The sequence below is a fragment of the Piliocolobus tephrosceles genome, chromosome 16 (genome assembly GCF_002776525.5).
Source record: "Piliocolobus tephrosceles isolate RC106 chromosome 16, ASM277652v3, whole genome shotgun sequence".
Classification (NCBI taxonomy): domain Eukaryota; kingdom Metazoa; phylum Chordata; class Mammalia; order Primates; family Cercopithecidae; genus Piliocolobus; species Piliocolobus tephrosceles.
The window spans coordinates 74103677-74119604 of record NC_045449.1 but is presented as its reverse complement, the minus strand read 5'-3'; the positions used below and the strand labels follow the sequence as shown (position 1 = coordinate 74119604).

Sequence of the window (15928 nt, the reverse complement as noted above, 5' to 3'; positions counted from 1 at the left end):
TGCGCTTGCCAGCTCCCAAAGCAGCTGGCCAGATGCCACACTCGCTCACGTGCTCGCTCCCGCAAGGGGTTGAGCACGGCGGGTCAAGTACACACAGCATCTCCATCACAAGTCCAACGAAGGGGTCAGGAAAAAGCCTGCACCCCCATGATGGTGAGATCCTGGGCCCTTGTTCCTCTCTGTCCTCTCAGTAAGACTCTGAAGCACTCTTCTGGGGACAGCCTATAAGGACTGGATCAGAAACGGAAACACGGAGCTGTGATTCACCCCATCCCTGCCCACAGAGGGGCACCGCTGGGATCTCTTGGCCGTCGCTAATGGTCTGGGGTTCTCCAGCTTGCCTTCACGCCCTGAAAAGAGTGTCCCCCAACTTCTCCTACCTGTTTGAGCCTCCACTCCATGTCTCCCAGCAACGACTCCTTCCAGCCATGCTCCACAGGGAAGTGGATTTCCACCAGCCGCCTCCAGATCTGTAAAACCCAAACACAGGTCACACCCACTGTCACGCCTCAATGCCACAGCACGCTCCCATGAAGGGAGAAAGACAGCATTACGGCAATACAGAGAGCGTGGGACTACGCGAACACCAGGGCCCTCCCCAACCTTCGTCAACAGTGAGCCGAGCTAGTGGCAGGTCACAGCAGCCCAGGCTGGCTTTCTAGAATCCGAGACTCAACCAGGGGCCACTACTGGTCTTCCTACCGCACAACTGGCTTTTTTTTTTTTTTTTTTGAGACCGAGTCTTGCTCTGTTGCCCAGGCTGGAGTGCAGTGGCCGGATCTCAGCTCACTGCAAGCTCCGCCTCCCGGGTTCACGCCATTCTCCTGCCTCAGCCTCCCGAGTAGAGCTGGGACTACAGGCGCCCGCCACCTCGCCCGGCTAGTTTTTTGTATTTTTTAGTAGAGTCGGGGTTTCACTGTGTTAGCCAGGATGGTCTCGATCTCCTGACCTCGTGATCCGCCCATCTCGGCCTCCCAAAGTGCTGGGATTATAGGCTTGAGCCACCGTGCCCGGCCACACAACTGGCTTTTTATTCTGAAAGGATTTATCTCTAACATTATACTTTGAAAATTTTTGAACTTTCAAAAAGGTCACAAGAATAGCACACCACCACCCACACTCATTCAGCTCCAGACCTGAGCTGTTCACGTTTCACACAGCTGCTTTCACTCTTCCTCTCCCCTCCTTGCTCTCTCTTCAGACTGTCTGCATAAATTAGCATTTTCTCTCCCAAACCGTTGGAAAGCAAGTTGCAGGCATCATGGCACCTTGCCACTGCATACCTGGGCAGGGTCTCACAAGACTCTAGCCCTTCTCTGCACGACTCTAGTGCAGGTTTCCCACTCAGGACGTGCAACGTGGAGAGGAGGACGCTGCCCCCAGGCAGTGGTCTCCACCCCAGTTCCTCTCGTGCTCCAGCTCCTGTCCTGACTGGATCCTAGATCCTCCTGGGACACATACTGTACTTCCTTATCACATCTCTTTTCTAGAAGAGTTTCCTGGTCATTTTTTTTTTTTTTTCTTTTAACAGGTTGACAGTTTTGAAAAGATCAGGCCAACTGTTTTGTAGACTGTCCTTTGACCTGATTTGTCTCGTAATTTCCCCATGATTTGATTCAGATTAAAATATTTTTGGCAGGGACACTATGAGGCTGAACCACATGAAAATGCACTGTAAAAAATTACTTTAAGAGACAGGGTCTCGCTCCGTCACCTGGGTTGGAGTGCAGTGGTACAGTCATAGCTCACTGCAACCCTGACCTCCTGGGTTCAAGCCATCCATCCACCTAGGCTTTCTAAAGAGCTGGGGTTACAGGCATCAGCCACTGTGCCCAGCCAAAAATGAAAATGAACTTTTCTCAGGTCAGGCATGTTCGAATATCCATCAGCTCCACCACCACCATTATCTCCATAATCTCCACCACCTCCATCATCTTTACCGTCACCTCCACCACCACAATCACCACCATCACCTCCACCACCATCACCTCCACCACCACCACCACAATCACCACCATCACCTCCATTACCACCACCATCACCTCTACAACCATCACCTCCACCACCACCATCACCACCACAATCACCACTATCACCACTATCACCTCCACCACCATTACCCTCCACCATCACCTCCACCACCACCACCTCCATTACCCTCCACCATCACCTCCACCTCCACCGCCTCCATTACCACCATCATCACCATCACCTCCCCTTCACCATCTCCATGACCATCATCACCTCTATCATCACCACCACCTCCACACCTCCATCACCACAGGGACGGGGCCCAGCCAGCGGACACCAGGCAGTGCAGCAGCACTTTGCACCCGGCATCTGTCTGCCTCAGAGTCACCCTGCCGGGTAGACCAGAGCAACTCCATTTTGTAGATGAAGAACCGAGGCTCAGGTGAAGGCCAACTGCCCCTGGCCAGCAGCCTGTACCCCATGATTTGAGGCCACAAGGAATCACGATCACTCACATCCCTACCCAGAAGCCTTTGGCCAAACGCTTACCTCAATTTCCTTGGGGTATGCGAATGAGACACCTGAATATACGAGCATGTTATTTGTAAAAACTTCTCGGAGCCACCTTTTCGTAGCAGCAAGGGTCCCTTGGAAGACCGTTTGGACTGAATTATTTCCAGTTTCATCTCCCTGTCCTGCAGAATCCTGTTGTCACACAAGAGGGAGAGTCAGTCATCCTTGGCTGTGGACTCAGGTTCCCAGCGAGACGCTGCACCCCGTCCTCTGCTCCCTGCTGGCACAGGCCGCTCAAGGAGTGGCTACGATGGAGGGACCACAGACTTTGGCAGAAGCCCACATTCCCAAAGCACTTCCCTTCCCCAGGGTTTTCTGGGTTCACCCTGAACGTGGGTGACACGGGAGAAAAGAGGGAGGGAGGGAACGGCATCTGGGTGTTCCCCTGAAAGCCCAGGCAGCCTCAGTCCTGCCAATGAGCAGGTTCCCAGGCTGTGACTAGGAGACTGAGGGGGAAAAGCACACCCCAGACAGGGTCCCTGCAGACTCCCAGGCCTGCTCCTGAGACACGGGAGACAGCCAGGCTCCTGACCCAGAGGTAAACCTGGGTCCCCTTCCCACTGTGCTCCCACACGCCTGGCCACTACCTCCACGCCAGACCCACCAGACCCGAGGGCAAACCCCTCTTCCCCTGGCTCAAAGCCTCCTGTAATGCCTCCTTCTCTCCCCTGCCTTCCTCTTCCTCCCTCTCCTTCCTCCTCCCTCCCTCCCCCTCCTCCCCATCCTCCCCAGAAGCACATTTCCCAGGAAGCATAGAGGTCAGGGGTCGGGGCCCCCTCCTGGGAGGAGCCCCATAGTCCTGGACTAACGCATGGTCTTTTTTTCTTCTTTTGAGACAGAGCCTCGCTCTGTCGCCCAGGCTGGAGTACAGTGGCGCAATCTCAGCTCACTGCAAGCTCCGCCTCCTGGGTCCAAGTGATTCTCCTGCTTCAGCCTCCCCAGCAGCTGGGATTACAAGTGCATGCCACCACGCCTGGCTAATTTTTGTATTTTTTAGTAGAGACAGGGTTTCACCATGTTGGCCAGGCTGGTCTCGAACGCCTGACCTCTGGTTATCCGCCTGCTTTGGCCTCCCAAAGTGCTGGGATGACAGGTGCGAGCCACTGCACCCGGCCAAGCGTGTGATCTTTTTTTTAAGCACAGCCCTGCACATGGTGCAACTCTCAGGAGCCACAGAACCTGGATGCGCTCAGGCACTCACTGGAAGCACCGAGAGGGCCACGTCTCGAGGCAGCAGAGATGTGCTGGGCAAGTGGACAGGGCTGCTGCTGGGCGGCGCTGCCCGAGACTGGGAGAGAGGAAGAGCCCACGGCAGGCAGGGGAACACAGCGTCACTAGCCCTGGGAAGGGCCAGGACGGGGAGGAAGAGCCCACGGCAGGCAGGGGAACACAGTGTCACTAGCCCTGGGAAGGGCCAGGACGGGAAGATATAGGCAGGAGCTTTCAAAGCATGAAAGAGGGGCCAGATGCAGGTGCTGCTGTGAAAGAGAAAGAGAGAGCCTGCAGAGACGGCTGCGTGCAGGGATGACTACAGCACAGCACGCAGGGGGAGGGGACTGGCAGAAAATGAAACAGGCACTGCTGAAGGTTCCCCCAATGGCACAGCTCCTTCTAGAACAATCCAGCAGCACAGGGCTGGGCTGCGATGGCCAATAACAACAAACTTAATGATTGCCTAGAGGCTGCACACCCAATCCAGAGCCTGACGTGGGCACCTTGTTCTCCCAAGTGTCTGTCAACCCTGGAGCCTTCACAGCAGCACTCACCCAAAAGTTTCTTCAGCGCACATCATGTATTTTTGCTTTGTTTAATTTTAGTATTTGCCAAGGTTTTTTTGTTTGTTTGTTTGCTTTTAGGGCACAAGTAGAGAGTATTTTGTCCATAATATGGATTCAACTTATCTGAGATACCAGCCAACATTCAAGATAGTTATTTCTGTAGAAAATATACCCTAAGTAACTGACAAATTCCTTAAACACAGTTTATGTGGAAGTTGGCAGCTGCCAGTGGTGGTTTAAATAGCAGCCACTCCGGAGAACGTCATCATCTCACCAATAATATTTATTCTTAAACTGTGTCTGTGGTACTTTAACACAAGAAAACTGAAAGGAAGAAAGTTAAAATATACACTTAATTGTTTTCTCTCACTAACATCACAGTTCTAACTTGAAGTAAGATTAAAAAAAATGATCAGCCGGGTGCGGTGGCTCACGCCTGTAATCCCAGCACTTTGGGAGGCTGAGACAGGCGGATCACCTGAGGTCAGGAGTTCGAGGCCAGCCTGACCAACACAGAGAAATCCCGTCTCGACTAAAAATACAGAATTAGCTGGGTATAGTGGCGCATGCCTGTAATCCCAGCTACTTGGGAGGCTGAGGCAGGAGAATCGCTTGAACCCGGGAGGCGGAGGCTGTAGTGAGCCGAGATCGCACCATTGCACTACAGCCTGGGCAACAAGAGCGAAACTCCGTCTCAAAAAGAAAAAAAAAAAAAAGATTGTGCTGGGCGCAGTGGCTCAGGTCTGCAATCCCAGCACTTTGGGAGGCCAAGGCAGGCGGATCACGTGAGGTCAGGCGTTCAAGACCAGCCTGGCCAACATGGTGAAAGCCCATCTCTACTAAAAATACAAAAATTAGCTGGGTGTGGTGGTGGGTGCCTGTAGTCCCAGCCACTTGGGAGGTGGAGGCAGAAGAATCACTTGAACCCAGGAGGCGGAGATTGTAGTGAGCCAAGATCACGCCACTGCACTCCCACCTAGGCAACAAGAACGAAACTCCATCTCAAACAAACAAACAAAAACAAACAAATGACCAGTCTAAACATTAAATCTTACATCGCTTTCAAACTGAAGCTCATGAACTCAAGTGGGTGAAAGCTGCACAGAGACGAGAAAGAAGGAATTGCTGATCCCTGCAACCACAGAGCTCAGAGACACGTCTCTGATCCCTGCAACCACACAGAGCTCAGAGACACAGGGCTGAGTGGGGAAAGTCGGAGGCAGAAGGGTCAAAGCTGGAAGACAGGTAAAACTGATCCACGGGAGGTCACAACGGTGGCTTTCTTCGGGAGGGAGGAGCTGGGTCATTCTGCTGTTGGACCTGGGACGCGGCATGCAGCGGGGGACAGACGTGTGGCGCTATGGCCTTTGTTACCATATTCAAGCTACAATGTAAAGAAGGTGGGAAAGACCAGGTTTGGACATGTATTTTTGGGGAGAAAAATGATCCGCATAGTTGTCTGCAAACAATGGAATCAAGAAAAAAGAAAAGTCGTCTTCTCCGCGTGGCGTTGCCTGATCTCCAGCCCCTACGCCAGCTCTCTGCTTTCCCCATGGCCAGCTGGTGGCCACACGTTAACTCCCTGCCTCCCTCCCATGAGAGCCCAAGGAGGCAAAAGGGCAGCCCCTGGCCCACTGACAGCCCCACACCCAGAACAGAACCCAGCATCAAGCAGGTGCACAAGAAACGTCCACTGCTAGAATCCACTGCTCCATCTCATCCCAGCACCTTGGAATCAGACTGCTTCCTTTCCAAATTGAGGCTGCTTGAAATCCCACACCTATCCCCAGTGTGATACTTTGTATGTTGACTCCACTTACCACCAGAGATAGAAGTATAATCATTCTGCAGACAATCTCGGCAGATAAGGCTGGTAGCTCATAAAACTCATGTGTCTTTGTGCTGCTGCAGACGGCTTCATGCAGTTTCAGACACACAGCCAGGTAGGATGGTGACAAGGCCTCCTCGGGAATCCTGCCCGCAAAGAGTTAAGAGAAATCCCGGCCAGGATTTAGGAGAAGTCAGAAAACGGTAACCACTGATGACGAGCCCCTTCCTTTAAAATAACTAACAACAGGGCATTTGTTTGACCTTATCTAGGTTATCTGAAAAATCACAATCAGTCCTGAACTTGTGACTAAGATAAAAAAAAGAAGGAAAGTCTTCTTGTTTTGTCTCTGTAGTCTCAGCTGTTCTAACCAAAGCAAGTCCAAACACTCCTCAGTGCGTTCTGGGATGTGAAAAAAGCAAAGAGATGTAGCCACCGCGCCCAGCCTTGATTTTTATCTTACACTGACTAAGTATTAAAAAAGTGCAGAACACCCACCATGCATATGCAGTACCATGACCGTTTACAAGTAAGGGAAAAATGTATAGGAAAAAAGACCGGAGGGAGATAAACCCAAATCTTAGCAGCTGATATCTGTTATTTCTCTTAAAAACAAAACAACAACGGCCGGGTGCGGTGGCTCAAGCCTGTAATCACAGCACTTTGGGAGGCCGAGACGGGCGGATCACGAGGTCAGGAGATCGAGACCATCCTGGCTAACATGGTGAAACCCCGTCTCTACTAAAAAATACAAAAAACTAGCCGGGCGAGGTGGCGGGCGCCTGTAGTCCCAGCTACTCGGGAGGCTGAGGCAGGAGAATGGCGTGAACCCGGGAGGCGGAGCTTACAATGAGCTGAGATCCGGCCACTGCACTCCAGCCCCGGCGATAGAGCGAGACGCCGTCTCAAAAAAAAACAAAAAAAAACAAAACAACAACAACAAAAAAAACAGAGGGCCGGGCGTGGTGGCTCATGCCTGTAATCCCAGCACTTTCAGAGGCTGAGACAGGTGGATCACCTAAGGTCAGGAGTTCGAGACCAGCCTGGCCAACAGGGTGAAACTCTGTCTCTACTAAAAATACAAAAATTAGCTGGGCGTGGTGGCAGGTGCCTGTAATCCCAGCTACTCAGGAGGCTGAGGAAGGAGAATCACTTGAACCTGGGAAGCAGAGGTTGCAGTGAGTCGAGATCACGCCATTGCACTCCAGCTTGGGCAACAAGAGTGAGACTCCATCTCAAACAAACAAAAATTCACTGGGCATGGTGGGTGTGTCTGTAATCCCAGCTACTCGGGAGGCTGAGTTGGGAGAATCACTTGAACCAGGAGATAGAGGCTGTAGTGAGGTGAGATCACGTCACTACACTCCAGCCTGGGCAACAGAGTGAGACTCTGTCTAAAAAAAACAAACAAAAGACGACGACTACATTAATAACCTGAGAAGAGAAGTGGATCACATATTAATTTAGGACGTTGCTGTTACAACAGCAGATGTGGGGCGCGGCCAATCGTAAGGGTCACAGGAAGCCCCTGGGGGTCGCATGTGAGGGAGAGACTGTGTTGTGCTTTCCACTTACTTGTCCTGGTAAGTGTCCAGGAGGTGCAAGAGCATTTTTAAAATGTTCAGAACATCCTAAGGCAGAGAAAAAAAACAACGGGACAGAAGATTGAATCACAATGCCACTGTCATTGCTAAAACAGAGCTGAAAAAAATCCAACATCAGTATGGTATACATTGTTTCCTTCCTACAAACAAATTTTAAGGTGCTCACATACTAATCTTACCTTTTTTATAGCTAAAACTCAGGATTTAAACTTATACCATTTTCTCCACCAAAAAATGTGAAAGGAGAAATGGCAGCGATGAAGTGCATCACATGAGACCTTCTTTTTTTTTTTTTTTTTTTTTTGAGACGGAGTCTCGCTCTGTCGCCCTGGGGTGCAGTGGCCGGATCTCAGCTCACTGCAAGCTCCGCCTCCCGGGTTCCCGCCATTCTCCTGCCTCAGCCTCCCGAGTAGCTGGGACTACAGGCGCCCGCCACCTCGCCCGGCTAGTTTTTTGTATTTTTAGTAGAGACGGGGTTTCACCGTGTTAGCCAGGATGGTCTCGGTCTCCTGACCTCGTCATCTGCCCGCCTCGGCCTCCCAAAGTGCTGGGATGACAGGTGTGAGCCACCGTACCCAGTTCACTGTCTGTTTCTTAGGAATAAGAATCCTGACCTCTCCATGTGTAGTATCTAGTCTGCTTTCGCTAAGCCAGGACTCCAGAGCCAACTTCAGAAACCAACCTGCATATTCCGGGAGGAGATTTTCTGAAGTCCCCGCAGGCGGTAGTAAGTTCCTAGAAAACAGTCCAGGACATGAGCAGGAAAATGACCCAGGTGCTCAGTGAAGTTTTCCATATACGGAACCAGGTGACTCAGAGGTAGCAGACTAAACCAGGATCGGAAGAGAGGCTCATCGACGCTCAGCAAATGCTTATTCTGGCTCATAAACGAAAGTAAGAAGCTCCTGCACGAGAGAAATCAGGACGGAGAAAAGAGACGCCATGAGATCAGCGAGGGAAGATGGAGGAAACCAACGCTGGAGGGACAGAAACAGTCCCAATTTCAAAAAATGATTTACATACTCCTAGGGGCCGGGCGTGGTGGTCACACCTGAATCCCAAGGCCGACTCGGGAGGATCACTTGAGCCCAGGAGCTCGAAACCAGCCTGGGGAACCTAGTGAGGCCCTGTCTCTACTTTAATAAATAAAATAAAGGCTCTGTGGAAAACAAAAATATGCAGTGAATCAAATGAAAAGTACAGAACATCCTACTGAGAATTAACTTAATGGCTGGGCGCGGTGGCTCATGCCTGAATCCCAGCACTTTGGGAGGCCGAGACGGGCGGACCACGTGGTCAGGAGATCAAGATCATCCTGGCTAACATGGTGAAACCCCGTCTCTACTAAAAAATACAAAAAAAAAAAAAAAAAAACTAGCTGGGCGAGGTGGCGGGCGCCTGTAGTCCCAGCTCTACTCGGGAGGCTGAGGCAGGAGAATGGCGTGAACCCGGGAGGCGGAGCTTGCAGTGAGCTGAGATCTGGCCACGGCACTCCAGCCTGGGCGACACAGCGAGACTCCGTCTCACAAAAAAAAAAAAAAAAAAAAAAAAAGAGAAAGAGAATTAACTTAATGGCAGGCACTTTGGGAGGCCGAGGCGGGTGGATCAGTTGAGGTTAGGAGTTTGTGACCAGCCTGGCCGACATGGTGAAACTGCGTCTCTACTAAAAATACAAAAATTAGCCAGGCGTGGTGGTGCCTATAATCCCAGCCACTCAGGAGGCTGAGGCAGAAGAATCGCTTGAGCCCTGGAGGCGGAGATTGCAGTAAACCAAGATCACACCACGGCACTCCAGCCTGGGCAACAGAGTGAGACTCTGTCTCAAAAAAAAAGAGAGAGGAAAGAATTAACTTCATATATAATTCAGAATACAGAATAAGAATTCACTGCTGGCTATTCTGGGCACACTCCTATGGGGTAGCCTTGTTCCACAAGAAGCAGTAATATTAAAAAAAAAATAGTAATAAAATCATGCCGGGCGCAGTGGCTCACATCTGTAATCCCAGCACTTTGGGAGGCTGAGGCAGGCAGATCACCTGAGGTTGGGAGTTCGAGACCAGCCTGACCAACATGGAGAAATCCCATGTCTGCTAAAAATCCTAAATTAGACAGGTGTGGTGGCATACACCTGCAATCCCAGCTACTTGGGAGGCTGAGGCAGAAGAATCACTTGAACCCGGGAGGTGGAGGTTGTGGTGAGCCGAGATCATGCCATTGCACTCCAGCCTGGGCAACAAGAGCAAAACTCTGTCTCAAAAAAAAAGGAAAAAAAAAAAATAGTAATAAAATCAAAAAAAAAAAAAAGAGTTTGCTGCTGGCTGCAGTGGCTCATGCCTATAATCCCCACAATTTGGGAGGCCAAAGCAGGAGGATGGATAGCTTGAGGCCAGCAGTTTGAGATCAACCTGGGCAACATAGCAAGATTCCATCTCTATAAATAAATAAATAGAATTCACTGAGATGGATGAACCTTGACATTATGCTCAGTGAAATAAGCCAGACACAAAAGGATAAATCCTGTGTGATTCCACTCACGTGAGGTCCCCAGAGAAGTCAAAATCCTAGAGAGAGACAGGAGAACGATGGATAACAGGAGGAGGGGGAGTGGGGAGGTTGTTTCATGGGGATGGATGGAGTTTCAGCTGGGGAAGCTGAGTTCTGGAGGTGGATGGTGCTGACGGCTGCACGATGGTGTGAATGTACTTAGTGCCAGGGAACTGTGCCCTGAAAAGGAGTTAACATGGTAAACTGGAGATTATGTATATTTTACAATAAAAAGGTAATATCCCAATAATTAAGCCTCTTTATTATTATTAAGTTTTATTTGAAATGGAGTCTCGCTCTGTCGCCCAGGCTGGAGTGCAGTGGCGCGGTCTCGGCTCACTGCAAGCTCCGCCTCCCGGGTTCACACCATTCTCCTGCCTCAGCCTCCCGAGCAGCTGGGACTACAGGTGCCCGCCACCACGCCCGGCTAATTTTTTGTATTTCTAGTAGAGACGGGGTTTCACCATGTTAGCCAGGATGGTCTTGATCTCCCGACCTCATGATGCACCCACCTCGGCCTCCCAAAGTGCTGGGATTACAGGCATGAGCCACCGTGCCCAATCAAACCTCTAAATTATTATTAACAAGTACCCAGGATCAAACAGCCCAAGTGTGCTCAGCGAAGGCCTTAAATAATGCTGCTTCTGGAACACAGTACTGGAGATCCAAAATGTTGACAACGGGAAAGAAATAAAGCAAGGGTCCCCAGAAATGACAGAAGTTATGAAAAACATACCAATAAAGGTTCACTGCATACTAAAGGCCACTTTTACCTGAAAAACTGGATCTTTAGGAACAATGCTACTGTAGACTTTTCAAGAGATTTAAAGATAAGTACAAAAAAATAGCAATAATAATAAAAGGTACTCTATATGTCTACTATATTGAGCCTTTCTAGATAAATATGGACCATCCATGGGTCTGACTATATTGACTGTTTTCTCTCTTGACCGTCTAGTGGCCTCTTCTGTTATCAGGGGCTGAGTTAATAGTTTAGATGAACTACAGCTTTGTTGTAGCTTTAATTAGAATTGGTTCCCAAGGGCTGGCCAGGCACAGTGGGTGGCTCACGCCTGTAATCCCAGCACTTTGGGAGGCTGAGGCAGGCAGATCACTTGAGGCCAGGAGTTCAAGACCAGCCTGGCCAACATGGCAAAACCCATCTTTACTAAAAATACAAAAATTAGCCACATGTGATATGTGATTACATGCACCTGTAGTCCCAGCCACTTGGGAGGCTGAGGCACAAGAATCACTTGAACCTGGGAGGCGGAGGTTGCAGTGACCAGAGATCATGCCACTGCACTCCAGCCTGGGCAACAAAGCAGAATTGTGAAAGAAGAAAGAAAGAAAGGGAGAAAAAGAAAGAAAAGGAAAAGAATTGGTTTCCAAAGGCTTTTACATCTTCTAAAGGCAAGACCATAACACTGCCTTTAGCAGAAGTTGGGATCCAGGGGCGCAGAGCAACTGTCTCATTTTTTCTGCTGTCCCCAGTCTTTGGCATTCGGCAGGCTCTGAGCACCATGCTTTACCAGGGGGCATCTCTTTCAGTTCTCCAGGCACTTTCCCAACTGCATGGTCACTGTCTTGTTCTCACTGCAAGGTCCAGAATGCTGCAGTCATTACCTCTGCTGTCCTGCCCTATCTTCAGACCTTAGCAGATTCTGCGGCCTGCACCTCCAGGCTGGGGAAGGAGGAATTTCCAGAGCTCTCTCATCAACAGGACTTACTAATGTGTTAACTGCCTTCCTCTCCAGCTAGAATGCAAGTTCCATGAGGCCAGGAGCCGCTGTCTGTTTTGAGCAGTGCTGTACACCCTGTGCCTTGAGTAGTACTTCCTGGCCCAAGGAAGGTGCTCTTCAAGTATTCGGCCAGTGAGTGAATGAATACATTCTAGCACGTTAATAAGAGAAAGACCATTTCAAGGCCAAAATTAATCTATTTTGCTTAGAAGGGTTAATCTGTGGTCATTATGACAGTTCTATTAAATAACCCAGTATTCAGTATTATCATAGAGATTATACTTAAAGAGAAAGTTTGTGGTTACCTGTCAGGAATCTGAAAATAAAGATGCTTTTATTTCAACTTCTAGGGAATCTGGACTTCCACCAGCGCAGCCTTGACCTCCCCGGCTCAGGTGATCCTCCCATGTAAGCCTCCCAAGTGGCTGGGAGTACAGATACCAGAACATGCCCAACTCTTTTGTCTGTTTTTTGTAAAGACGGGGTTCTACTACATTGCCCAGACTGGTCTTGAACTCCTGGCCTCAAGCGATCCTCCTGTCTGGGTCTCCCAAACTACTGGAATTATAGGCATGAGCCACCAAGCCCAGCTGCTTTTATTATTTTTAAACTGACACATAATAATGGTACATATTTATGGGGAACAGTGTTATATTTCCATATATGTATATAATACGTACTGTATACAAATGTTTGTATACATTATGCAGTGTATGCATATAGAGAATACCCTTTGTGCACTGTATATACATATAAATATGTCTACAATGTATACTATGTACAACGCATACTATGTACAATGTATCTGTACAAATATGTGTATACAAAATATATGCATACACTGCGTAATGTGTAACAATCAGGGTAATTAGCATATCTATCTCAAACACTTATTTGTGTTGGAAACATTCAAACTCCACTCTTCTAGCTATTCGAAAAACATAATAAATTGTAAATTACAGTCATTCCATACTGCTCTAGGACCCTAGAACTTATTCGTCCTATCTAGCCATGTTTTTGTATCCACTAGCCAACCTCTGGTTAGCCCTCTCCCCACCCTTCCTTGCCTCTCGTAACTACTATTCTACTCTCTCCTTCTAGAAGATCAACTCTTTTCACATCCACGTATGAGTGGGAACGTGCAGTATTTATCTTTCTGTGCCTGGCTTATTTCACTTAACATAATCTCCTCCAAGCTCATCCATGTTGCCGCGAAAGACAGAATTTCATTCTTTTTGGTGGCCAAATAGTATTCTCTTGGGTATATAGAAAACACTTTCTTCATCCACTCATCCGCAGGTAGACACTCTGGTGGATTCTAGATCATGGCTATTGAGTGTTACAGTAAATATAGGAGTGCAGCTATCTCTTCAACATACTGATTTCCTTTACTTTGGATATGTCCCCAGCAGTACGATTGCTGGATCATACGGTAGTTCTATTTGTGGTTTTTTGAGGAACCTTTATACTGTTCTCCATAGTGGCAGTACTAATTTACATTCCTATATTGTGTAAGTTTCTCTTTCCCACATACTCACGGGCATTTATTTTTTGTCTTTTTGATCACAGCTATTCTAACTTGGGTAAGAGCATATCTCATTGGGGTTCTGATTTGCATTTCCCTAATTAATGATGCTGATCATTTTTTCATATACCTGTTGGTCATTTGTGTGTCTTCTTTGGAGATGACTACTCAACTCATTTGTCCATTTTAAAATCTAACTTTTTCTGTTCACTTGTTTGAGTTCCTTAAATTCCCCTCTATTTTCTCCCATTCCGTAGACTGTCTCTTCACTCTGTTGATAAGTTTCCTTTGCTGTGCAGAAGCTTTTTGATTTGATGTAATCCCATTTATCTCACTTCACTTTTGTTGCCTGTACTTTTAAGGACTTCTCCATAATTTTTCTCCAATCTTTGCCCAGACCTAGGCAATACTATTCTAGACACAGGACGGGCAAAGATTTCATGACAAAGACACCAAAAGCAATCACAAGAAAGGCAAAAATTGACAAATGGGAACTAATTAAACTGAGGAGCTTTTGCACAGTAAAAGAAACTATCCACAGAGTAAACAGATGACCCACAGAATGGGAGAAAATTTTGGAAAATATACGTCTGACACAGGCGTCATATCCAGCATCTGTAAGGAACATACACACATTTACAAGAAAAAAACAATCCCGTTAAAAAGTGGGCAAAGGACAGGAACAGACACTTTTCACAAGAAGACACATATGGCTAACAGGCATACGAAAAAAAGTTCAGCCGGGCGCGGTGGCTCACGCCTGTAATCCAGGCACTTTGGCAGGTCAAGGCGGGTGGATCATGAGGTCAGGAGATCAAGACCATCCAGGCTAACACGGTGAAACCCCGTCTCTACTAAAAATACAAAAAAATTAGCCAGGCGTGGTGGCGACACCTGTAGTCCCAGCTACTCAGGTGGGAGAATGGGAGAATGGTGTGAACCCAGGAGGCGGAGCTTGCAGTGAGGCGAGATCACACCACTGCACTCCAGCCTGGGCGACAGAGCAAGACTCCATTTCAAGACAAAAAAATAAAAATAAAAATAAAAATAAAAAGCTCAACATCACTGATCATTAGATAAATGCAAATCAAAATCACAATGAGGATGGGTGCGGTGGCTCACACCTGCAATCCCAGCACTTTGGGAGGCCAAAGTAGGTGGATCACTTGAGGCCCGCAGTTTGAGACCAGCCTGGCCAACATGGTGAAACCCCATTTCTACTAAAAATACAAAAATTAGCCAGGCAAGGTGGGGCGCCTGTGGTGCCAGCTACCCAGGAGACTGAGGCAGGAGAATCACTTGAACCTGGGAGGTAGAGGTTACAGCAAGCCAAGATTGTGCCACTACAATCCAGCCTGGGTGATAAAGCGAGACTCCATCTCAAACAAAACAAAACAAAAAAAACCACAATGAGGCCAGGCATGGTGGCTCATGCCTGTAATCCTAGTACTTTGGGAGGCCGAGGCAGGTGGATCACTTGAGCTCAGGAGTTCAAGATCAGCCTGGCCAACATGGTGAAACCCCGTACCTATTAAAAATACAAAAATTAGCCGGGTATGGTGGCGCACACCTCTAATCCCAGCAGAATCGCTTGTGCCCAGGAGGCACAGGCTGCAGAGAGCTGAGATCACGCCACTGCACTCCAGCCTGGGTAACAGAGCCAGACTCTGTCTCTTAAAAAAAAAATACAGTGAGATACCATCTTAACACCAGTAAGAACGGCTGCTATTAAAAGGTCAAAAATTGAAAGATGCTGGAGAAGTTGCAGAGCAAAAGGAATGCTTATGCAATGTTGGTGGGAGTATAAATTAGTTCAACCACTGTGGAAAACAATGTGGTAACTCCACAAATGCCATTCACTCCGGCAATCCCATGACTGAGTATATACCAAAAACAATGTAAGTCGCTCACTTATAAACAAACATGTTCATGTATGTTCACTGCAGCACAACTCACAGTAGCAAAGACATGGAATCAAACTAAATGCCCATCAATGGTAGACTGGATAAAGACAATGTGGTACATACACACCATGGAATACTATGCAGCCCTGAAAAAGAATGAGTTCAGCTCCTTTGCAGGAACATGGATGGAGTTGGAGGCCATTATCCTTAGCAAACTAACTCAGGAACAGAAAATCAAATACCACATGTTCTTGCTTATAAGTGGGAGCTAAATGATGAGAACACAGGGACACAGAGAGGGGAACAACACACACTGGGGCTTATCAGAGGGGGAGGATGGGAAGAGGGAGAGGATCGGGAAAAATAACTAATGGGTACTAGGCTTAATATTTGGGTCATGAGGCCGGGCGCGGTGGCTCAAGCCTGTAATCCCAGCACTTTGGGAGGCCGAGATGGGGG

The 15928-nt window shown here is 48.4% G+C and overlaps 1 protein-coding gene across 7 annotated transcripts in view; it reads right to left on the bottom strand.

Annotated features, from left to right (window-relative positions):
• RNF213 (ring finger protein 213) overlaps window positions 1–15928 on the bottom strand; it is a 132478-nt gene that overhangs the window by 77264 nt on the left and 39286 nt on the right. For all 7 annotated transcript variants that reach the window (XM_023211605.2, XM_023211609.2, XM_023211604.2 and 4 more), the window contains 5 exons: window positions 8437–8659; window positions 7726–7781; window positions 6143–6296; window positions 2521–2676; window positions 381–470 (listed from right to left, as the gene is read on the bottom strand). In XM_023211605.2, the coding sequence (XP_023067373.1) occupies window positions 381–470; window positions 2521–2676; window positions 6143–6296; window positions 7726–7781; window positions 8437–8659 (679 nt within the window). The remainder of the gene's footprint in view (window positions 1–380; window positions 471–2520; window positions 2677–6142; window positions 6297–7725; window positions 7782–8436; window positions 8660–15928) is intronic.